This window comes from Mesocricetus auratus, unplaced genomic scaffold (genome assembly GCF_017639785.1).
Source record: "Mesocricetus auratus isolate SY011 unplaced genomic scaffold, BCM_Maur_2.0 Super-Scaffold_100676, whole genome shotgun sequence".
Lineage (NCBI taxonomy): Eukaryota > Metazoa > Chordata > Mammalia > Rodentia > Cricetidae > Mesocricetus > Mesocricetus auratus.
Genome location: NW_024429266.1, coordinates 151,769,352 through 151,793,746, shown reverse-complemented (window position 1 = coordinate 151,793,746; position 24,395 = coordinate 151,769,352). Strand labels below are relative to the sequence as shown.

Here is a 24,395-nt window from a genome sequence, read left to right as displayed (position 1 = left end):
CCTCAAGAGGAGACCGTCTAGAAAGGCCTGGCCCTCACTGGCTGTTGATTTCCCCCTTTCTGGTTTCTGTTTCCACCTCTGTGAAGACCCTTGTGGTCACCTGTAGGTGAGGATGCTCCTTAGCCCATTTGTTGGGAGCAGACTTGTCACTGGACCACCTGTGCCCTGCCTTGCAGCCGCAGCTCTGCTCCCCAGTGTCTCTGTGATCTAATCACATCCCATAGCCTTTCTGTGTCTCAGTTTCCCCATTTATGAAATACAGATGATAGCATGTGGCTGTGGAGTGGCTGTGAGGACTGACTCACATGGCACTCTGTAGAGGTGCATAGAAACCAGTGGTGGCAGATGGTGGCACATTCAGTTCAGGCTGGTGTGGCTCCCCAACACGAGGGTGGGAGCACACTGCTTACTCAGGGGAAATGTCTTTCTGGACAGGAGAAGTTCACTTTCCTTCCTGGCCACAGAGGAAACTAGGTTTAAAAGAAGGAGGGAGGCAGGCATAACGGAACTGCCATGCATTTGATAAGGCAGAGCGCGAACAGGGCACAGCAGCAGGAGCAAGTGCTGACGGCCCACACGCTGGTGTGCTCGCAGTGCTGTCGGAACAGCTGCTGGGAGGCATGTAGATGAAGCAAACTGCTTTGGCCACAGTTTGGAAAGATTGCCTAGCAAGGTAGCTTGCCATTCAGCCAGGGTGGAGAGAGGGAGGCTTGGCCTGCATGCTTTATGAGGCAGACTGTGAGGAGAGTGCCCAGCTGAGAGGCAGATTGAGTAGGGCTGTAGGGTTTTGGGCTCAGTGGGTGACTGTGTTGGGTGGAGCTTTGGGCCAATCTGGTGGTTCTAGTCCTGTCTATGCTGTTTCTGGCACCTGAGGCCCAAGTTCAGGGCTTGGCTTTAGTCCCGGCAGGGGAAGGGGGCTCCATACCAAACCACTACCACCCCAGACTGGAAGCAGTGTCAGTGGCTAGAGATGAGAGTTAGACCTGCCAGAGTCCCAGATCTGCCCCATTCTAGATGTGTAGCCGAGGCAAGTGGCCATGGCTCTGGGCTCCTGCTGCCTTATCTGTCAGTGGGGACCGTGCAGAGAGAGGCAACATGGGTATCACACACAACAGGTGCCCAGTCCATGACAACAGGAAAGAAAAAGGGGGCTGGGTTCAGGCAAAGCCACAACAACTTTTAGTGGGTCTGATGTCAGCTCAGGCTTGAGACTGGGATGTGGCCAGACAACAGAGTAAGGACACCAGAAGCTGCACTCTGGGGTCTTTGCCATTTCACACACACACCATTGGGACTGCCCGTGAACACTGGCATTGCTGCCATCTTTCCACTTCACAGGCAAGAAAACGGAGTGTGGAAAGAAGCCCTGAGCCCTGCTGTGTACAGACACGGCTTGTTGGTTGGAGGAAGCACCTCTGGCCCTGCCCTGGCATTGTGGGGATGCAGCACACAGGCTTAGAACCCTGAGTGAAGACAGTCAGAAGGGAGGAGGCGCAGCTATAGAGAGACCAGAGCCTATAGGATCCTTGTGGGCCTACCCAGCCCCCAGTGACAGTGTGGGGCTCCTGAGTACCTCCATGGAATGGGTGATGGGGTGCACTACCATTTGGAGAGGATAGAGGAGCCTTGGGTGTCCAGTGGTCTTACCTCTCTGGACCCATTTGCTAGCCACAGGAAGCTATCTGTTCTTTCTCAAGACTGTCCAATGAATTTCAAGACAGTATAGGGTCAGCTTTCTATTCCAATACAGGGCAGATGGATGAATGAGCGCCAGGTGGGAGTCAGTGCCCGCTAGCCACTCTGTGGTTCCCGCTAACTTGCTTGAACCCAGCCACCACACTTGGTCCTGGTGTGATTTTCCTGGTGGGTCCCCAAACTGGGAGTTCTGGTGGGACTGGGAATGGGGAATGGCTCTTTGCCACTGGAAACAGGGTCTGCAACCGCACCAGCCCTCTGGCCCTGACTGTTCAGTCGGGGCTTAAGTGTATGCACTTTGAGTTTGTTCTGTTTTGATACAAAATGGCCCCAGAGGGCAATAGACCTTGATGTCAATAGCAAGTCTTAGCTATTAAATCTTTACTGTTGAAAACTTCTTTCATTTAAAAAAAATTATTTTTTACGTGTATGAGTGCTTGCCTGCATATGTGTGTGTGCACCGTGTGTGTGGTACCCCAGTGGCCCAGAAGAGGGCATTGGGTTTCTTGGAACTGGTTTTATGGGTGCTGGGAATCCTTTTTGTCTACAAGAACAGCAAGTGTTCTTAACTGCTGAGCATTCTCTCTTGCACCACCACCCCCCATTTAGAAAATTTCTAATGTGTACAGAAGTAGAGAACAGTATTAATGATTTCCAAGGGCAGTTCATCTTCCTTCCATCTATTATTTTGAAGCTTTTAATCTTGGACTTGTCTCATGGTCAGCCTTATCCTGGCCTTGGAGATAGGCTGTTCCTGGGGTGGTGGGTGCCTTGTGCAGCCCCTGGCCATGCTGGCTCCATTCCAAGAACCTTGGGCGTGGGCCAGCTTTGAGTTGGTGATGTACTGATGACTGACCTTTTGGGTGGCCTGGTGTGTAGAAGAGGCTGTGCCTGCGGCTCCCTCATCGATTGTGTATAAGACATGTTTCTCTGTCACCCCAGTACCCCCTGAGAGTGAAGGCGAGAAAATGAGCTCTTGGCCTCTCCCACGAGGTCTGTTCACTTGGTTCTCAGCTGAGTAGTGTAGCCTGCTATGAGTCAGGTTGTGACTCCTGCCTCCCTCCTCTTGGTCAACCTGTTGTTTCCTTTGACACACTGCCTTTCAGGGTCCCTAGCCTTTGCCCAGCCCCTTTCTCCTTTATCCAGGATTTCTGGTTCTACCTCAGCCCAGGCCCAACTTAAGCAACTAACACCACCCCCCTCCCGAGGGGTCTGGTGATTACCTACAGTCCAAGTCCTGGAGAAGTTTTCTGTTGCACTCCTCCCTGTCAGAGTCTGACCCACTAAGGTTCCCTTGATACCATCTTGGGCCTGAAATCTTTGGAGCTGGCCGGTCCTCAGTGCTGGGTTTGAAATCTAGCACATAGTAGGTCCCCAACAATGAGACTGACACACAGTAGGTGTTCTAGATGTTAGTTGCTGTCATTATTATGAATATCTTATGACTAACCCTGGCTCCTACCAACAGTTCTTGGCACATGGGGGGCAGGACTCCACCAAGTTTGGTCAGAAAAGGCCCAGATTGCCTCTGGCTCTGTCTTGGTACAGGGAGCATACTTTGCACCCCCGCCCTGGGTGTAGATGCTGCTGATTCCATGGGGTGCTCTCCTCCCTGAGCCTCCTCCTGGTGCAAGTTTATCATGTCTCACCTGCTGCCAGGGTGTGATGCAGGGATAAGACTCCCAGAAGCACTTCCTGGCCTGCAGGCCTCAGTCAAGGATTGTGGGTGTGTGTTTTTTTTTGTTTGGCCCTGTGTGGTCGGTTGTATTCCCACCTTGTTTTGTTTTATTTTCAAGACAGGGTCTTACCTCATAGCTCTGGCTGTCCTGGAACTCACTGTGTAGACCAGGCTGTCACAGAAATCCTCCCGCCTCTGTCTTCCCAAGTGCTGGGATTAAAGGCGTGTGCCACTACTCCCTCCTGCTGATCTTCCCACTTTATAGCTCAGAAGTGTGGGCTTAGAGAGGCCAAGTCGCGGTCCTGTGGCCCCAGTCCCCTCCTGAGGGGTATGCAGTCGCTGGGAAAGGGCCTTGTGTGCCAGTGATGTGGGGAGTTAGGGGTGCTGCATCTGCCTTTCTGGGCTTATGGGGCATATGAGGGTCTCAGGAAGCTGAAAGCACAGTAAGACCCTGCTGGCTGCTGTGCTCTGAGTGACTACAAGTAGTGGGCTGGCCCCAGAGGGACCCAGGTAACATAGGCAGGGGGCAGGGAGCAGCCCAGTCTTGGGGGGTGGTCCACACCCCGGTTGGCATAGCCTCCTTTCTTCTGTGAGGCCTATGGCATTGGTTTAAGTTTTCACCTCACTGGGCCTTGTTTTTTTTCCTCCACAAAACCTGAAGGAAGACAGTCTGGCACGTCTTCGTTGTAAGTGCTGGGTGGTCAGTGTGTGGCAGTTTTGAGTCTTCAGTTGTAATATAGGATCTCTTGGATTCAATGCCAACTGTGGTGGACTGCCCATGTTGTGATACATGATCCCTTGGATGCAATGCTAAGTATGGTGGGCTGCCCATGTGTCAGGAGGGGCAGGGCAGTTTGCTGTGCTTTCTGCCATGTGCTTGGGTCTCTGGGAGCTGCACCCCTGGTGGCAGGGTGGGCTGAGAGACTGCCTGTTACACAGGCCTCTTTCTCCCTGGCACAGACCATACTCTCCAGGGCTGCCCCCCCACCAGCCTGTGCCTCCCCCCAGCCCTCCCGGGGAGTCCCTGGGGCCCAGCCTGGCCCTGTCTGCTGGAGCCTGCCACAGAGAGCTGCTTTATTTAAGTCCATTTTGTGAGTATGGAAATAACTAGAGGACTCTGTATTTAATTTGGCTCAGCCGGGAAGATTTTTGGCTCAGTGTGTGTATGTGTATTCTAAAAAATCTTTCCGAGCAAGCCCCGGGGTCGGAAGCTTCTGGTCATCTTTGTGCATTCAAAACCAACAAGAGCCGCCCTGCTAGCTGGGGTAGGCTGGCTGAATGCAGGCTGCAGGGAGTGGTCCATGAAAGCAAAAAAGGGAGGAGGAAGGAGGAGACTAGATAAGAACATGGTGGCAGCTGTGGGGAACTTTGCTACTGGACCCAGCAGGGAGTGACTTGGAGTGTACAGAGATGTCCCAAATTCTCGAAGATGTGTCTGACTCCATAGCCATCAAGGGCTCAGCTGGGTGGTAGCATGGAAGCATTCTTCCTGTCCCCTTTCTTCCCTGGACAAGTGGAGCAGAACCCTGGGCTTGAGCCCTTCTCTAGTCAGTGGCACAGGGCAGGACAGCCCAATGTGGCAGCTGCTTTTGGCAAGGCTTGTCTTTGCTTGACCTCATGTTCCTAGCGGTCGGTGGTCAGGGACACTAGCCAATGTGAGCCCTGAGAGGTGTGGTCACTTGCCTCAGGTCAAGCAGCACTTCACCTGCTCAGCCCTGCGGACCTCTGGAGCCTTGAGATGTCATCCCAAACATGGGCTGACATTCTTGGTGGGCAGGGCAGGCCACCCTGTGAGTTTGAAATAAACTCTGTACTGATTCTTTGAGGCTCAGACACAAGACTGCCCGGTACAGAGGCTTGGTGGCTCACATGACCTACATGGGTGGTGGGTTGTTGTCAGTGTAGTGAGGCTGCCTTTGTGGGGTCTGATAAAACCCACACTCTGAGGACCTACAGAGTAGATGGCCACAGCTTCCCACCATCCCTGCAGAGCTCTGATGTTTTTGAGCCCTGCCCTGAGGATTCTGCTTTCTGTATTTGGCTTCTTGGGAATGACAAGTGGTTCTTGAATTTCAGCCTTACAAAGATCTCCACAGACAGGAAGGGGGTATGAAAAGAATAGAAGACCAGGTGTGGGCAGATGATGAGGTCAGTGGAGGACTGTGGTATACAGTGCAAACACTCTAGAGCTGGCTGTGGCTTCCACTCCTGGGTCATAGGCCCAGGATGGCAGGGTTCTTAGCTGTTGTCTCCTCTCAGAAATCAGAATTTTTGTATCTGATCGCTAGATGTTAAAATGGTTCAGACTTACTCTTTATTTTCCTTTGTTTATTCCTTGGTTCATCCTTTGTTTGTTTGTTGTAAGATAAGCGCTCACTGTTGTGGCTCAGGCTGGCCTCAAATTTGTGATCCTGCTGTTTCAGACTCCCAAGTGCAGAGATATGGGCATGTAGTACCATACCCAGTTTATTCCAATTTTTAGGACAAAACATTGTGGAGAACCACACAGCATGCTGCCAATCTGTGCTGGAATAACTTACTGAGAACCCTGTGCCCTCAGAGGCTTCATATGAGCAGGGACTGCCTAGTCTCCCAGCCAGGTAGATGGGCCTTACCCAGGCCTTGGTCTGGAGTTTCTGAAAAGGCTGCCCACTCTAGGTTTGGCTACAGGGAACTTTCCTCTGAGTTTAGGCCTGTGCTCTGTTTGGTACTCTGGTCCTGGGATGTGGGACAGCATCCTTAGGCACGGTGGGGCTTTCTGCAGAATGATAGTGGTGACTGTGTGAATGACACCTTGCCAGACTGAGGTCTGGCTGGGCTTGATTGCAGGGTGTTTGCTTCTGCCCCTCCACCCCCAGCCGCCTGTCCCTTTTGCCAGCTGGCTGTCTTCCCAAGTGAGGATGTGTGTTGCCAGCCTGTGTCAGGAACTCTGCTCCTACTGTGTTTGTCTGGCCTGCTAGGGCACAGCTCCTAGAGGCATCCTGGTTTTGTAAGAAGTGGTCCAGGCAGATTCAGGGGCCCTGAAGCTGAACCCAGTGTGTCCTAGAGGATGTGTCTGCATTATCCTCCATTCTTGGAGAGTTGAGGCTCAGGAGCTATGCTATGATATGATGGCTTTTGCCTATGTGGAGTCTGTGGCATTTCTACAATGAAGCTTCCTAGTCTGTGTGTGACCAGCAAGCCTCCCCACTGCAGGTCTCCCACCTGTGAGGAAGGGGATGGAGGATACATCAGACCATGTCCTTATATCTTTTTTGACCTCATTGTGGCATTGGCCCTGCCTATTCACTGGGCTCTAGGTCAGAAGAGCTGGTCCTGCCTACTCAAGTCCTTCACTGTCAGCATCATTCACCCATTTCATCTGCTGTGCTCAGTCCTACTTGGGGACCGGGTCGTTTTGTGAGCAAATGGATACCTCTGCCCCCTAAGCTGATGCCCGAGTAGGGAGAGGGCTAGCTAAGGAGATCCCAAGTGGCAGTGATTGTAGATGTCTGTACCCTTTACTTCCCTCACTCCTACATGCTGCTGAGGGAGTGCTCAGGGCTACATTCCTGAGACACCTGTACTATTCCCATGGGTACCAGGCCTTCTCTGGCCTTGGGCTAAGGATCGTTTGTGCATATCCAGGACCCTTGTGTTCCTTTTGATGGGAGCCTCTGAGATTGTAGGTGGACAAGGTTGGTTGTTTCAGTATCTGGGGCTGGCTCAAAGCCTAGGTTGATCCCTGGACCTCTTTAAGAGCAAACCACTCCAATAGAGCCAGGGGGTGTCTACTCTGCCTTCCCCCTAACACTCCATGTACCCACTCCTGCCTACAGTGGGAGGGAGGGCTGGCTTGGAGGCCGGAAGGATGACTGGCCTTCTAGAACATGTTGTTGACAGGACACTATGAGGGCCTGGCTGCAGGGTCTGGGTCAAGGGACACGAAGCCCTTTCTTCCTTTCCTGTGGTGATGGACTGATTGATGAACAGGCTTCCGTGAGGTCAGCTGCCCAGGACACTGAGGAAACAGTTCCTGCTCAGCCTGCCTTCTGGGCTCCCAGACACTCTTGCCAACTCCTCTGTGTTATCACAGATGGGCAGCGTAGCCACACACGAGAAAGGGAAACTGAGCCTCAGAAAAAACTGGTGTTCAGTTCTAGATGTACAACTCCATCCCAGAGTACACTGGATAAAGGGACAGTTGTTGGGAGGGCAGGTGCCATGATGAGCTGGATAGGGCACACGGGCAGGCTGCTAACCATGCCTCCTGTTAGCCTGGGGCAGCCCCAAACTGACGTTTGTCTCTGTACACCAGAGTGGCCCCCAAATGGCTCAAGAAGCCCCCAGCTCCTGACCTCTGCTCCTCCTGCTGCCTGCCTGGCTCTGTGCAGCAGCTGACAAGTTGGGGAAATGCTGAGTGTTAGTTCAGTAAGCAGAGTTCTAAAAATAGCTGCTGCTCTGAAAAGCCCATTGTTTGGAGACCCATATTTTTCTACATATATAAAGGTGGCTTCTGGCCGTCTGGGTGCAGGCAGTCAGAGAATGAATGCCACAGGCTGTGGGCTGCAGCGGGGCTGCAGCGTGTATCTCTCTAACTGGGACCTATAACGAGTCAGCAGGACAGTGAAGCTGGAGCCAGGCCAGCATCCCCATGAAGGTGGTGGTTGGGTTGTGCTAGAGTAGCCCCAAGGTACCTCAAGTGCCCAGGACACCTGTGGCCACAGAGGACCCCTCTCTCTTTAGCAGGCATGGGCTAGAGTAATCCTGAACTACCCAGGGCAGAGATTCAGACTATGCCTTGTTGGGGTATGGAGGGGTGGGCGGCTAGCTGGTCTTAGAGAGCCTAACCCTGCCCAGAGCCCTGCGTCTGGCAGCTCCTTCTAGAACCTGCTCCTGTCTCTGTCCCTTATGCCAACATCAGAACCACTGCCCTGCCTGAAGTCCAGCACCGTTGACACCCACCCAGTCTCTCTTTTTCTTAGTCTTCTGCAGATACCTCCAACTCCCATTCCTCCTTCTCATCCCACCAGGGCCTGCAGCTGCCATGCAAATAGTATATAAAAAGGTCCCGGGGTGGGAGCTGGACTGTAGACCAACAGCCAGGAGGTTTAATGGGATTAAGCGGAGCTTGGTGGTCCTTTGGGTACAGTGGAGCGGGGCAGGAGGCGTGGCTGGGTCTTGTAAGCCTTCTAGGTCTTGTGATGTCTGATTCCCCTGTATTGGAAGCTGAGGCAAGATATGGTTGGAACTGTGCTTTGATTGGATCATTGATGTTTCAGGGAGGCGGACAGGTGATAAGGCCAAGGAGTAAGGGCAGTGTCACTGGTCAGTGGCAGAGAGGCCGACCAAGTGGTCAGAGTTGGCCAACAGATGGGCATGAGAAAAGGTGTGTGAGAGAGTAGCCTAAAGGATAAACTGCCCTCCTGCAGGTGGAAGGGGCAGAATATGCCCTCACCCCTCCACCCCCACTTCTGAGGGCTTCTGCCACCCTGGGTCACAGGCTGTTGAGTTCTCTGATTATCTGTGTCCTCATTAATGCAAAGGAGAACAGAATAAAAGGAGAACCCTACCTGATACCCCACACCACCTCCATTCTGCCCCTCAGGGGAAGTTTCTGCACTTTTAGAAGTACATGTCATCAGCTTTCATTTGGAGAGCTATGCTTCTGGTTACCCAGCTGGATCCCTGATAATGTTGGTTGAGTGGCTGTCAGGGCCCATGTACCCCCTGAAGACTTGGCCCCTAAATCTTCATTTCACTCTTGTGTTCCCTGTGCCCCCCCCACAAAGCCCCCACATTCCAGGCCTGGCTGCCTGTAGGGCTTTGAGCACAGGGCTCACACTCTAAACCCATTGGCTCTCTGTTCCCTTGGTTCCCTGCCCAGATCCCCCTAGATGTGTTAACATCCCCCCTCCTGCTCTCCAACCTCCATGTATGATCTCCCAAATCACACTCATCCCAGCTCTGCTGGGTCAGTCTTAGAGGTCCTATACCCTACTTCCTACGAAGGACTCCCTGCAAGTTCATAAGACTCCTCCAGCACCAGCAGTGTAGTCCTCTCCAGGAACCATTTACCAATGGTGTGGAGGGCCTGCCAAGGAGTGGCCTCCCCCACCATTTTCCCCCTTTAACCTACCCCTTTATGTCTTTGCACTCTGCTCCTGGGGCCACATCAGCCTGGGAACATTCCAGACTAAAAGGGCTAAGGATTGCAATGACTAAAGTCCTGACTCAGCTTGAGCCTCTGTGAGCTGCAAAATGAAGAGCACTGTGTTCTGATGGTTTGCCTGAGCTGGCCCTGGGCTACCCAGGCAGTGAGCTGGACAAGAGCTACTTAGGAGACTAATTAATGTTCTGAACCCTGTGAGCACACCACCTCCCCCAACACACACACACACACACACACACACACACACACACACACACACACACACACTCACACTCACACTCCAGCAACCTTTCCAAGTCACTGTCTCCGTTCTGCTCCTGCCACTTGTCCCACAGATCCTGTCCCCTTGGCCCCAGGATACCCTGTAGAGACCTAAGGTGATAGCCTCCCCTCATGAGCGATGCCAGTCCTTCCTATGCTTAGAGGACACAGTCTCCTTACTTACTTCCCAGGCCCTGTGCTGGTCTATGTTAACAACCCCACCCGGCAAATCTGAGGCTATGATGGAACACATGGGATCCCAGTACAGTAAGAGAGCAGGACAGTCCCTTGTCCTCATTGGGTGATCAACCTTAACTAATGTCCTCCAAGCAGCTAATAGCCATACAGAAGCCCTCATGGGAGTTTGTATGGCTTTAGATTGGTTGACCTAACCTACTTCAGCCTCCCATTCTGGGAATTAGAAGCCCTGTCTAAGGAGGCAGCGATAAGAGGCACACACATGCCAGGAGGCTTTTGTCTCTGGCAGGTGCAGACTGCCTAGAACCTAGCCCAAGACACTTAAATGTGGATGTTTAACCACAGCTGGGCTTCCCACACAGCTTGGGTCCTCTAGCCCAGTCACAACCTACACTGAAGAGGGTGGTTCACCACAAGACTCAGTCTCCTCCTGTTCTCCGAACATTATAGTGTGCTGAATATTTTCACCACGTTGTTTTTGGGTTACATATTCTAAGTCCTCTCTAGATAATTGACAGTGTCGGGGTGGGTAGGGCCTGTGTTGTTACATCTCAGATAAGACTGTGCGTGGCCCTCAGGCACTCTCAAGGAAGAAACACCAAATGCAAGTGGGTCAGTGCTAGGCTCAAGCCAGCCTGCCTGAGCTCTGATCTCACTGGCTTGCTCTGTGGGGTGCGTGAGGGGGCTGGGTTACATGTGAAGCTTAGAATGTTCTTAGGTGTCTTAGGCCATAGCTCACTTCTGCCAGCACCGTCGTTGGCCCTGATGGTAAACAACAGACCCCTTCTTCTGCTGGCCCTCACTGCCACCTGGAGCCTCCTCTGACCAATGTTTTTCTTGAGAAAAGTCATTCATGACTTCACAGACTATAATTAGAGACATCCAAGGCAGAAAGGCAAGGCCTCTACCTTCATCCTGACTCACATAAGCTAGAACTACAGCCAAGGCCAGAGCCAGGATGTGGCGTCTTAGTTGGCCCCTGGGGCCTGATCAGAATCCCTTGTCTCCCTTCCCCTGGAGCTTTTTAGTCCAGAGATGCAGACTTTCTCTCAGAGGTCCCAGACATGAAGCTGACCTGGGCAGCTGGGCCCCTCCCACCTCCAGCCAGAGTAACCAGCCTTTACAGAAAATGTGTTTCCTCCGTGGGTGGAACCTTCCCTGTGCAGGATGGCACTGTGCCAACTCTGCTATGCCAACAGCCACTCTATTCTCAGTGCACTGGGATGGAACCCGAGACTCCAGTATCCCTTCTCTTGTAAGCAGTATGCAAGCAGAAAGGCAGTGAGCAGAGACTCCCTGTGCCCAGCGGGTGCGCTAGGGCAGCAGGGGCTCTAGGGTTCCTTGAGTGATCTCTGTCTCACTTGGTCTGGAAAAAAAAAACTGACCATCTCTTGTGGGGCAGGAACATTTGAGACTGGAGAGGATGGAAAGCTGGCCTTCTGAGTCAGCCTGGAGTCCCCAGGTAGGAAGGGAGCCCTGGGACAGAGTGTGCACCTCTTCATGGGGGGCACAAGTCCTGCCCAACCACCAGGATGTCTTGAACATAGGGAACTCATCCCCCATCTACTGAAGGAGCACTCATGTACATACCCCTGCTGCTGTACAGGTAGGAAGTGGCAGGGGCCTCCAAAAGACTGGGACTGAGACAGATGAGAACATAGCCCTCGGAGACCCTGCGATGTAACTAAAGGCTACAGATTGAGACTAGCCCTGTGGGGCTAGCAAGGCTTCCGGTCAGGCAAACAGTATTTCTTACTCCTGGGAATGACACATGCAGCTTACATATCTTCAGAGGGGGAGTGCTCACCACCTCCTTTCTCATAATGGAACTACATGGGACATAGTATTCTCTTCCACCTTTGAGGAAATCTATTCCAGCCTCAATTTACCATCCTTTAGGATTGAGACAAGGGATCATCTGCCCCAAGAGGGGCTGCTTCTGGCTTAGTTAGCTCACCTGACCCAGCTTTCAGTAATTTGGGTCTGACCCACAGGGTCTGTCTCCTATGCCAGTTATTATCAAAAGGTAGGGAATCTGTGTGGAACCCTGCTGTGGTTCCACCCAAGATCAGCAGGAGGAAGTCAGTGATAGATTAGTAATGTCTGCAGGGGCTGGTGAGGGAAAGAGGGAAGGTCTGCCACCTCTAGCCTAGTTCCAGGATGCAGAGGTGTCTGCCATGATCTGACAGCTGCACCAAGGCTATTTTTGCTCCTGGCTTTCTGTCCAGCATGGCGCCGGGCCTCCTCAGCTGTGTGACGGCATCAGCTCACATCAATCTTATAGTCAGCTGAAACATCTCCAGGTCTCCTCACAAGAACAGCTGTCAGGTCAGATCTCCCGCATCTTGCTGTTACTTCCCTGTGTGGGCATAAAGGTAACTGCAGTCACTCCCTTTTAGACGGGCATCTACATTTATTTCTAGTCTTGCATAGAGACCACAGTGCTATGAAAATCCTCATATCTGCCCCTTTGTGTGTCGGTCTTCTTGGCTTAGCATGTGCCTAGAAGAATTGCATACTCTGGGGTGTTCAACCCGGCAGACCTGGATTTAGGGGGAAGCTTCTCTGGAGAGCTGAACCTGGGTTGGAGGGAGGGTGGGACATAGAACCAGGGCTCAGGAGGCTGGAAGAGGTGCCAGGTCAGGATGTAGGGCCTGATGTGACTGACTATGGCCACCCTTGAGTCCTGGATGGGGACTAACATACAGAACACCCCTCCACTTACAACACGGCAATATCCTGGGAAATATGTCCTAAGTGAAAGTATTGTAAGTTGATTTGTTGGCTCTCCCACAAAGTCACTGCACAGTAGAAAAATCTGAGTGCAAACTGCTATATCTCAGGACGCTGTCGGCTCTTTTTCAACATGTGGTGGAATAGAATCAACCTTATGAAGAAGCTCTGGGGGGATGCACAGAGAAGTCACCCTGGGTTCCTCCCTGGATGTCCAGGTGTCCACCAGAGTAGAATGGTGCAGCCCTGTTCATGCCTGCCCTAGCAATGGGTATAAGAGTGTCTTTGCTCATTGGCTTGGCAACATGGGCTTCAAAGGATTGTGTTTGCCCTGTTCAAATCATAAATGCTCCGATAAAGAAAAGCCTCTGTTGGTGTCTGACACTGTGTGGCTTTGGATTTGTGTTGTTACAACAGGTCCTTGAGGCACGTGGAAGGCCCTGGGTGCTGGCTTTGTCCTCACATCTGCAGCAGAGCCTGTGAAGTTGTTCGTTCTTTTTCTTGTAGTTAGAGCAGGATCTAGGCTCTTCTTTTCTTTCCAATTACATTTATTTTATTTGTGTGTGTGTGTGTGTGTGTGTGTGTGTGTGTGTGTTGTGTGTGTGTGTGTGTGTTTACCTCAGAGTGTGTATGGAGATCAGAGGACAACTTAGAGTAGGGTCTCTTCCCACTGTATAGGTCCTGGGGATGGAATTCAGGCTGTCAGCTTTGGCAGAGAGCTGAGCCATCTCTCTGATCCTGGGTGTGTTTTCTGGGCTGTGGAAAGCCTGTTCTACCATACAGCTCCATTCATACAGACTTAGCAGATGACCCCAGCTGAGTGAGTCTGGGTTGGCTCTGGAGCTGCCTTTTGATTACCTCATCCCCTCCCGTCTCAGAGGGGAAGCTCTGGAGAGACCTGGCCCTCTCTCCCAAGCATATTCTGGAAACCTATTGACCCAAAACTGCCCAGAGCAGTAACACAGCTCCAGAAAGCTCCTGTCTATCCCTGACCTCTTTCATCCTAGTCCCATCCCAAAGTTACCCTCTCCAGGACAGACACCCACTTTGATGTTTCATCCACGGAGGCAAAGCTAGCTGGGAAAAATCTCTGTCCTTAGCACCTCTGCCACAAACTGAAGGCTACTGGGTAGGCTGGATCTCCCAGACTTGCAGGCAGCCTAGGCCCTGCTCTCTCCCCATGGCCAAGAAACAATGTTCTCAGGCCAGACAAGAAAAAACTGAATCCCTCCTACCACTGCTCCTCCACCATGGGCTTGAGGGCCAGGGACAGCCCCATGACCAGGCATAGCCCACTCTTCCGTGACTGAGCCCCTTGTGGTTCTGATGCAGTCTGTCAACCACCAAGGAGCTTCAGGCTCTGCTCCAGGGATGATGGTGACTGCTGTCTTCTCCACCTTCTGATTCGAGGTTCAGCTGGTTTGAAATATCCCACAGAAGTCACAGGGTATATTTCCTCCAGTTCTTTACACACAGATCCAGCCCCTAGCCAGAACATGCATTCAGTTGAGGGACATACATTCGTCCCTGTGTGTGCTGACCCACTTGACTGAAGTGGGGCCCAGTCTTGGGATCAGAGAGCATGGGTGAGCTTTCCCAGTGGAGGCTGCTGTTTCCTACCCCAGGTGGCCCAATTCTAACGGTACTCATTCTCTCTTTCTTGTGACAGTTGGTCAGAGTTCTGAGAATATAATGAAAAGTGTTGTCCAAGTTCCAGCAAACAATAGGAGAATTTTCAGATCTAGCATTCCCTCCCCACCCCATCCCCTACACTGTGCCCAAAGGACACTGAGTACAAAGGCAACAAGGGGTCAGGAGGCTCTGTGGTACCCAGAGTGCCTTGAAGGGTTGCATTTTTTGCATTAAGTTACTAATACAACTGAAAGGAACTATAGACAGAGCCAGGCAACGCATGTGTCTCCCAACTCTTCATCCAGGCCCTCCTCAAGGAATGGCTGTCATCTTTAGCCACCGGGGCATGTTGGGAGGCTCCAGTGCCTTCCCTGGGGGCCAGAAGTAGTTGCTGTCTCAGAAGCCCTGTTTCTAAGCCATAGGCCAGAGTCAGGCGCTGAGATTTGCTGCTGTCCCTGGTGCAGAGTGATCAGAGTCCAAGGGGAGGCAGCCTTGGCCCTCCCTGCTTCAGCCTCCCTTCCACAGGCCCCACCCTGGGGACCCCCTGGAGAACAAACACCAGGACTCTGGCAGAGCTGGGCGGGGCAGCCTGTCTGCCAGGCTGCTTAGTGCAGGACATTCCTCATTGGTCTGAAGAGGGGACATTTTGGAAAGGACTGCAGCCTGGGTGGGGCCCTTGCTCTTCTCTCTCTCTGCCCATTCTAGAGACTCCCCCCCATGCCCCAGGGAAGACAGGCCTTTTAAAGTTCCTGCCAGTGCCCAAGTGTCTGGTTGCACAGGGACTGGGAGCCTGGCAAAGGATGAGGACTTCTGTTAGAGACTCTTCAAGTCAGTGTCTCCTTTTTCTCCCCATCCCTCACTGAAAAGAGACGGCAGAGGAAACGAGTGTCTGTGCAGAATAGAATGTTCCAGGCCCAGGGCTGGGATGAGTCAGCAGCCAGTCCCTCTGTCCCCACTGGCTGGCCTTGCTCCTGCTTGGCATGAAGGTACTCTGGAGCAAAAGGCAGAGAGGTGGAAGGGGACCTACTAACTGTCTATGGCGCCCGGGACAGTGTTTACTACTTACTGTCTATGGCGCCCGGGACAGTGTTTACTACTTACTGTCTATGGCGCCCGGGACAGTGTTTACTACTTACTGTCTATGGCGCCCGGGACAGTGTTTACACCGGCCTCCCTTTCCTTACCTGTACAGGGAGCTATGGGCCCTCTTTACAGGGAGTGTTAAAATTTAAAACACTTGTGCAATGTCGTGCTTGCTTCTGAGCCTGCCGTGACAGATGCCAGAGGTGGACCTCACCCACAGGCCTTCATTATCTGCAGGCTCGGGAGGCTGCCAGTCTGCGGTGGAGGTGTGGCCTGGCTGTCTTCTCCTGAGCCTCTCTCCTTGGTGTGCCGCCTTCTGCCCATGTGTTCACATTGTCTTCCCCCATACGTGTTGTATCCTGCATCCCCTTATTAGAAGGATACCAGTTCAGTTATCCTAGGACCCACCCTTATGTCTTTCATGCTGATGAGCCCATCTCCAGGGAGCTAGAGAGATGGCTCAGCAGTTAAAAGCCCTTGCTGTTACAGAAGACCTGGGTTCAGTTCCTAGCACCCCACATGGTGGCTCACAACTGTCTGTAACTCTAGTTCCAGGAGATGTATATTCTTCTGACCCCTGCAAACACAGATGCATATATACAGTCAGACAAAACACGTATAAATATAAAATAAAGAGAAATTAATTTTAAAAGATCCTGTCTCCAAACATAGTCATGGGGATTTGGGGGTACCAGCCCTACATTTAATTCAGGTAGCAGGAGAGGTAGTTATCTTATTTTTTCAAAATACAGTGAGTACCTAGCAAGGCCAGGCTCTGTTCTAAGTGCTGGGGCCATCAGCACCACAGTAGGTCAAACCTGTCTTTGGAGGCTAACACTTGGTTGAGAAGCCAGCTTCCCAGTACAGTATGCCAGATGTCAGAACATGGAAGTTGTTCAGAAGCTCCAGGAAGATGCAGAGCGGAGGGCTCTGCGGGTTCCCGACTATCCAGGGGCACTCTTCCTTGCCCTGCTCCCCAAGTTCTGCTTCTCTGTTTAGCGTGTGTCTCTCCTCTCTCTCCTCTGCAGTGTTGAAGGTGAGGCCCCCAGCAGCGAGACTGGCACGTCGCTGGACAGCCCCTCGGCCTACCACCAGGGTCCCCTGGTACCTGGTTCCAGTCTGAGCCCAGACCACTACGAGCACACATCAGTGGGTGCCTATGGGCTGTACGCAGGGCCAGGACCACAGCAGCGCACACGAAGGCCCCGGCTACAGCACTCGACCTCCGTCCTGCGCAAGCAGGCCGAGGAGGAGGCCATCAAGCGCTCTCGGTCACTCTCTGAGAGCTATGAGCTCTCTTCAGATCTTCAAGATAAGCAGGTAGGTGACAGGGGTCCCTGCCCACCATTCATGGCCTCCCAAGTAGCAGGAGGTCTCAGCTGCCAGATGCTCTTAGCGATGGGTTGCAGATACCAGCTGGGGTGCACATCTGAGGATGAGGGTAGCTCTGCAGACTTGTGGGAAGGGATTTACACTGATGGCCAGGGACACTAACATCCTTTCTGGGGACTTACAGAATCCTCTTCAAACGTTGCCTTTGTAAGTTTCCATATCCCTCATTGCTAGGATCTGGGGCCTGTGTTGAGCATCGAAGTGTCATGGCCCAACACCACCAGGCCACGGGTTGCCAAGGTGGCCATGGAGGTTCTTAGGGCCCAAGAAAGGCCTTGGGGAGGGTACCTATTATTTTCCCCTTGGCTTGTGGCTCCACAGTCTCTAGAGGAAGTCTTCATTGAATGCTGCAGTTCTTCCTTGGGCCTCAAATCCAAGGTCAGGTGGCCTGGCCCACTCTGGGGTTGCTATGAGCAGAGCAGATCCTCATGGTGCAGGTACCCAGCAGAGAACAGGCTGGTACGGGAGTGAAGGCCTGCTGTTTGACTGTATCTCTGAGCAGTGCCAGGTTTCAGGAGATCTCTGAGCTGCATGGCTGTGTAGGGACAAGCAGAACATCTCTGGGCCTTGTGCTTTGGGCAGGTTCCTGTGTCTCCCAGGCAATCCTTCAGCCATGGACTGACACCAGGACCCCTTCCCACAGCCCACAGATGTGCTCTGCCTCCCACCCATATCTGCTGACTACTTTGTTCCATTTGCTCTCCAAGGGCCTCAGTCCTTGAAGGAACACTGGGCTTATGCAGCCTTGTCTTCCTGAGGGTATGGTGGGGTGCCCTCTGGGTGGATCTTCTCCCTTGTCAGATGCCCCTCAATCTTGACCTCTCATACCTGGGGTGATGCTTTGTGACACAGGATAGCCCTGCCCCCCTCTCCCCACATGCTTTATCCTCGTCAGTTGAGACTCACAAGGGGCCCAGTAGCATATATTCCCCCAGCGTGAACCTTGATTCCTTTGCCAGGCCAGCAGCAGCCGGAACGCCTTCTACCGGGTTTCTCAGAGTGATCCCTGAAGAGTTTGGTGTAAAAGTCATCTGCACAGGACCATGAAATAGAATTGGACAAGGTTGAGCCGGCATGTAGGGATGATTACATGCCACAAATATGCAGCTGTTCACCTTCATTCCACCCATAGCCGAATTTCCCCTGGTGTCAGATAATGGGATAGGGACGGCCTGCAAGATGAGGCTGCTGCACCTGAGTGACATTCCTGGACAGTGGATGGACAAGCAAGTCAGCAGTTAAGACATTTCACTGCAGGAAGTGACACAGACCCTGGGGTGGGGGGTCTTAGTTCTGGAGGAAGAAGTAGAGGGATTCTGAGTATTGGCTGTATCAGAAGACAGTAGCCGGCCCGAAAACTGGGCATTTGGGGAAGAGCTTACCATATGTGCCAAGGCTTTGGGACAAGAGCAGCCTTGGTGTGTGTGAGAGACAGAAAAGGTGGCAGTGAAGAGATTAAGAGAGGCAAGAGGAGTTAACATTAGCAGCCATGCAGTGTTCCATGTTGCCGGAGCTTCCTGGCAGGCAAGGCAAAAGTGGGAGTAGGGTAGGTAAAATGAGAGTTGTGAGGGGAAGGTGGGAGTCCCATCTTAAGGGAAACCAGATGCCTTCTCCTTAAATCCACCCTCCACGCCTTCCTTTCCCATCCCTGAGAGTAAGAGGCCTGCATGGGGATCAGGGGATGACTCAAGTCTCTGAGCCATGGCAGGTATGCTCTGTGGAAGGCATTGCCTCTGGATCCTCACGCATGCTGCTTTGAGATAATCCTCGGCAACTGAGGCTTGTAAGGGTGAGCCCTGGCCCCAGGGCAGGCCTCCCTGCCACTGACTGTGAAGTCTGGCTCTTAGCTTCCCTCATGTCATCCGAGAGCAGGGATACTGGAGTCCCTTGTCTCAATATGGTAAGAACCGTGTGAGGGTGTGGTCCAGTTCCTGGCATCCCTTGGATAGCAAGTGTTAGTTGCTTTTCCCTCCTCTGTGTCCCAGAAGATCTATAGGTAGGGTCTCATGTCACTTCCAGACCAGAAAGCAGGGTAGCCATGGTGAATTCAGGAGTGAGAGAGAATGGGTTGGGCCAACCAGTGTCTGCTTAGGGGAGGAGCAGAGGGGCTTTCTTGGTGACTCACCACAGAGCCCATTTCGGCCCTCCTAATGAGAAATTCAACACAATACACACAGACTTAGGGAACTTTGAAAGCAGGATGGACCCTAGTTCCCAAGGTTCAAGGCATCAAGGAAGACCCTGGAGTAAGCTTTGGTGACTCTGGTATCTCTGAAGTCCGTGGCAGAGATTCCAGGCCAAGGCCTTCTTAGGCAGGGAATGAAAGGAAGGAAGGAAGGAAGGAAGGAAGGAAGGAAGGAAGGAAGGAAGGAAGGAAGGAAGGAAGGAAGGAAACAAGCTTCCTAGGCTCAGCTTTGGTCCCTTCCTGACCCTGAGGGTTTTGACCACTCAGCCAGTAGTAGTTTTGCTTGTTGGGGTGGCAGCATAGTCATCTCTGGATGGCATGGAAAGAACCCCCCAGAGCCTCCTGGCTGGCCCTGAAGCCGCTTCCTGGTAGCCCTGAGATGGTGTGCAGAGGGGTCTCTCCCAGGCTCGGGCCACAGTCCTGACTTTGCTCAGTGTCTCTGGTATTCTGTTTCAGAATGTGTGTCTTTCTAATCTCTCACATTCTCTGCTTCCCTTGTACGATTGCCATGCATGATGAGATGCAGGCTCATAGTGCTGGCCTGGTGGAATCAGGGTTTCACTTCATCCTGCAAACCTGAACCCTTTCCTCATCGCCACATAGATACAGCCCTGCCCCAGCAGCCAGAGACAGATTGCTGATTCCTGCAGACCAGACTATAACTGAGTGTGTTTCCTACCCACCCAGGATCAGCCCTCATGCTGGGCAGACTGTGAGTCCTGAGACTTCAGGAGGCCATGGGTCACTCTTGAGAGATGTTGAACTGAGGTGCCTGAGAGCTTGCCCAGCACCCCTCTCAACTCACAACTGTGCCCATCAGAGCTCACAGAGCCATAGGGCAAAGAGGGAGAGGCAGCCTTGCCAGTCTGCCTAGGCCTCAGCTCAGCCTTCTGTGTAGCAAAGAGGACAGAGATCTCACAACTGCAACTGCCACCTAAGAATGGCGTGTCCCTGGCCTGGGCCAAGCACCTGCCTTCCATCACTGTGAGCTCACCAAAGCCTTGGAAAGTGGGTCCTACTGCTGCCCTGTGTCACAGTTAAGGAAATGGGGAGCTTCATGGTTCCAAGACTCATCCAGAGCTAATGAGAGGCAGAGCCAAGGCAGCCCTCTGACTAGGTCCTGCTTCAGGTTCCCCAGCTCTGTAGGTTCATCTTCAGAAAACTTCCAGGCCCGTGGCTTCTATGGCCAGAGGTTCTGGGCTTCTCAGCACGAGTGCCACCACCGTTACCCTAGCCTAGCACTTACTTGTTCTGTTTGACACTGAAAACCTCCAGCAGCCCCAAGCTGCTGTTTTAAGCACCTTGCAGATGTGATGAGAGCATCCCAGGTTACATCCCTATGGAGTATAGAAAAGGTAGATATCTATCTCTGTGCCATCACACAGGGCCCACATTCTCCTCTCCTTACCCCACCAGGTGGAAATGCTAGAACGCAAGTATGGGGGGCGCCTTGTGACCCGCCATGCAGCCCGCACCATCCAGACGGCGTTCCGCCAGTACCAAATGAACAAGAACTTTGAGCGCCTGCGCAGCTCCATGTCGGAGAACCGCATGTCACGCCGCATCGTGCTGTCCAACATGAGGATGCAGTTCTCCTTCGAGGGCCCCGAGAAGGTGCATAGCTCCTACTTTGAGGGCAAGCAGGTCTCTGTGACCAATGATGGCTCCCAGCTGGGGGCCCTGGTGCCATCAGAATGTGGAGACCTTAGCGACCCAGCCCTCAAGTCTCCAGCACCCTCCAGTGACTTTGCAGACGCCATCACAGAACTGGAGGATGCATTTTCCCGGCAGGTGAAGTCCCTGGCTGAGTCCATCGATGATGCCCTCAACTGCCGCAGTCTACACAGTGAGGAGGTACCAGCCCCAGACACAGCACGGGCCAGGGACACTGAGCCCAAGCCAGGCCTGCATGGCATGGACCACCACAAGTTGGATGAGATGACAGCCTCGTATAGTGATGTTACCCTCTACATTGATGAGGAAGAGCTGTCACCACCTCTACCACTCTCACAGGCTGGGGATCGGCCTTCCAGCACAGAGTCGGACCTGCGGCTAAGGGCTGGGGGTACAACCCAGGACTACTGGGCCTTGGCCCACAAGGAGGACAAGGCTGACACAGACACAAGCTGCCGAAGCACGCCATCTCTGGAGCGGCCAGAACCACGGCTGCGAGTAGACCACCTTCCCCTGCTTACCATTGAGCCGCCCAGTGACAGCTCTGTGGAACTCAGTGACCGCTCAGATCGAAGTTCACTCAAGAGGCAGAGTGCCTATGAGCGCAGCCTCGGTGGACAGCAAAGCAGTCCCAAGCACGGCCCCCACGGTGGCCCCCCCAAAGGCCTCCCCCGGGAGGAGCCTGAGTTGCGGCCTCGGCCCCCCAGACCTCTCGAGAGCCACCTGGCCATCAATGGTTCGGCCAACCGGCAGAGCAAGTCTGAGTCGGACTACTCAGATGGGGACAATGATAGCATCAACAGCACATCCAACTCCAACGACACCATAAACTGCAGTTCCGAGTCCTCATCACGAGACAGCCTGCGGGAACAGACACTCAGCAAGCAGACATACCACAAGGAGACCCGCAACAGCTGGGACTCACCAGCCTTCAGCAATGATGTCATCCGTAAGAGGCATTACCGAATTGGGCTGAATCTCTTCAACAAGTGAGTTCTCCCTTCATGCATGGAGGACAGACCTACATTTCCTTGGTAGTCACAACCTGGGGTCCAGGCAGGGTAGGCAAAAAGCAAATTCACCTTCCTTCCTGCTTGTGAGCCTCTGCCCACACCCGCACCGAGGCTGAATTTCAGGCAGTCTTTGTGAGGTCCAAGCAGGATTCTGTACCATGTTTATGCTTAGAGCGGCTTTGAATCCTGGGAGATCAGCTCGTTCCAAGGGCCATTTGTGGAGGTGACAGGTGTTCCTACGCCAGACAGCAGAATGGGGACTTTTCTGTGGTAAATCCCCACCCATCATTTTCACCCATGTGTCCCATAGCTGGCTCTGCCTCAGATGTCAGGTTCAGGGCCAGTATGAAGCACAAAGGTCTTGAAACAAGCTGGAGGCAGGTTCATGTCAGGAACAAAGACTGCCACTGACAGAATGTGGACTGGGCCGTTTGAGTGGCGGCTCTGGAGAGGTTCGGGGAAGGTGCAGCCGGCCGGTCCTGAGAGCCAAGCCATGGTAAGAGGTAGATATTTAAAGTAAACTATTCTTAGCAGGGTCAAAAATAGCATGGGAAGTGGGGAGGGCTGAGCACACCCTCAGAGGGGACCTTGGCAGCTCTTGTTTAACCTGAGATTTCACGTTTCCTTCCCTGGGGACTGGGGTCATCAGACGCCAGCCTGGTGTGGCCTCCCTGGGGGCTGTGGGCCTGGAAAGCATGTGACTAGCCTGCCTACTGGTTACAAGCATACACCCTAGGAGTTTCCCAGAAGGGCCACAGGAGGGTAGTGGGGCACAGTGGGGGCCAGCCACATCTGAGCCACACCTCACTGCTCCCTGCTGCTCATCCAAGACTAGGATAGCATGATTTTGAGCATCCCTAGCAGTGCAGTTGGACTGGGACAACAGAGGGGCCTGCTGAGGAGGGTGTGGTATAAAGGCCCTCATGGAGGCTTCCAGGAACTGAGTCTTAGATCCCTCACATTTGCTACAATGGTAGTTCCTGTAACCTCTTCCCTTACTGCAGCCTGCTGCGTGTAAGAGCCAACCTACCACTGTGCAAGTCACAGCCAGAGCCCGCAGGTCACTAGTGAGTGTGTCCTGTTAGTCCATGTGTCCTACATTGGCCTTGCTACTCTTATACACTGCCCTGCTCCAGTACTGCCTCTCAGCCCAGGCTGGGGCAATGGGAGTTACAGCAGAGTGGATGGGTGGAGGCCAGCAGTATGGTACAGGAGGCAAAGAGAAGGAATCTCCTTGACCAGCTACCTCTGGCCTTTGTAGATTCTTTCTCGATCTTTCATTAGTTAATTACGTGTGTAACAAACAAATATATCCTACCGGACAGCAAAAGCCTTACTTTTCAGGATGTGTCATCTGTGTGTGTATGCAGGTGCGCGCATGTGAGAGAGAGATCCTGCATGCATGGTACATGCATGTGGGGATGAGGGGTTGATGTCAGGTGTCCCAGGTGTCCTCTTGTATTGTTCACCTTACTTTTTCAGATGGAGTCTCTAATCCTGGAAGTCAGTGATTCAGCTAGGCTGGCTGGCCAGTGAGCCCCATAGTCCTCCTGTCTCCACCAGGATGATAGATAGACTCTTTGCATGGGTGCTGGACATCAAACTCGGGTCCCTATAATTGCACAGCAAGCTTTTTGATGACTGAAGTGTCTCCCCAAGCCCATCCAGGTCTTTTTCTCTGTGGACCTACTATGTGTTTTCCACATCTGTGAAACAGGGCTGGGGCTGATGACACCTCCTTCCAGACTCTAAGAATGCAAGGTTGGCATCATATGCGGGGTACAAGGACAACCATATGTGTTGCTGTTACTTCACCTGGCTCCCATCGCTGTGGCCTGGGCTAGATGATTTCAACCTAGGACCTCTCAGAGGTCGGCTGTTGAAGCTCTTGCATGCCAAAGGTCTTGCTTGCTGGTGATAATGGACCTTCTTTCCTGTATGTGACATGGGGTGTACCCCAGCCTGGTCCTCTGAAGGTTATTTGGCCTGTTCAGCTTCTTCATGTCTCTGAAAGCATGGCCCTGTGTGTGGACTGTCCCAGTGCCTTCTCAGGGTAACAGCTGATTGGAATTGTAGGCTCCTGGGTAGAGACTCCCTTTGGCATCAGAGCTGCCAAGTTCATGCTTAAAAGGGGCTGTACTGTTTCCCACCCCTCGATCGGAATGCTTACTCCCCACCCACACCATTTTGTATTGTCCTGCTTCCTCTAGAGAGAGTATAGATTATATCATTGTTTTTTATTTTGTTTTGGTTTTGGTTTTTTCGAGACAGGGTTTCTCTGTGTTGTTTTGGAGGCTGTCCTGGAACTCGCTCTGTAGACCAGGCTGGCCTCGAACTCACAGAGATCCACCTGCCTCCCAAGTGCTGGGATTAAAGGCATGCACCACTACCACCCAGCTAGATTATGTCATTGTAATCTGCATTTTCTGCTTACTTTAGAGGCACCTCTCTGTTTCATCGCTATAACACACCTTTCAGGTTATTTGTCCATTTCTTCATTCTCACCTTTTTTTCTTCCCAGTTCAGTCTTGATTTTAGGACCACTGACAAGTACTTCCCTCATATTTTGAGACAGAATCTCTCTAAATTCCCCATGCTTGACTGGAGCTCACTATACAGCTCCAGCAGGCCTTGAACTTGTGGCCCTCCTGCCTCAGCCTCCTGATGTTCAGTGTTCGTCACTTTTGAGGATGTGTCATC

General features: G+C 52.7%; 1 protein-coding gene and 1 long non-coding RNA gene across 12 annotated transcripts in view; one reads left to right on the top strand and one right to left on the bottom strand.

Moving 5' to 3' along the window:
* Positions 1-24,395, top strand: part of Iqsec1 (IQ motif and Sec7 domain ArfGEF 1) — a 331,555-nt gene that overhangs the window by 279,785 nt on the left and 27,375 nt on the right. For all 11 annotated transcript variants that reach the window (XM_040737278.1, XM_013114175.3, XM_021227800.2 and 8 more), the window contains 2 exons: positions 16,460-16,751; positions 20,425-21,671. In XM_040737278.1, coding sequence (XP_040593212.1) covers positions 16,460-16,751; positions 20,425-21,671 — 1,539 coding nt within the window. The remainder of the gene's footprint in view (positions 1-16,459; positions 16,752-20,424; positions 21,672-24,395) is intronic.
* LOC121136619 lies at positions 16,057-20,426 on the bottom strand. The gene is made up of 2 exons (XR_005873661.1): positions 17,730-20,426; positions 16,057-17,358 (listed from the first exon to the last, which is right to left on the bottom strand). It is a non-coding gene; the product is annotated as an uncharacterized LOC121136619 (long non-coding RNA).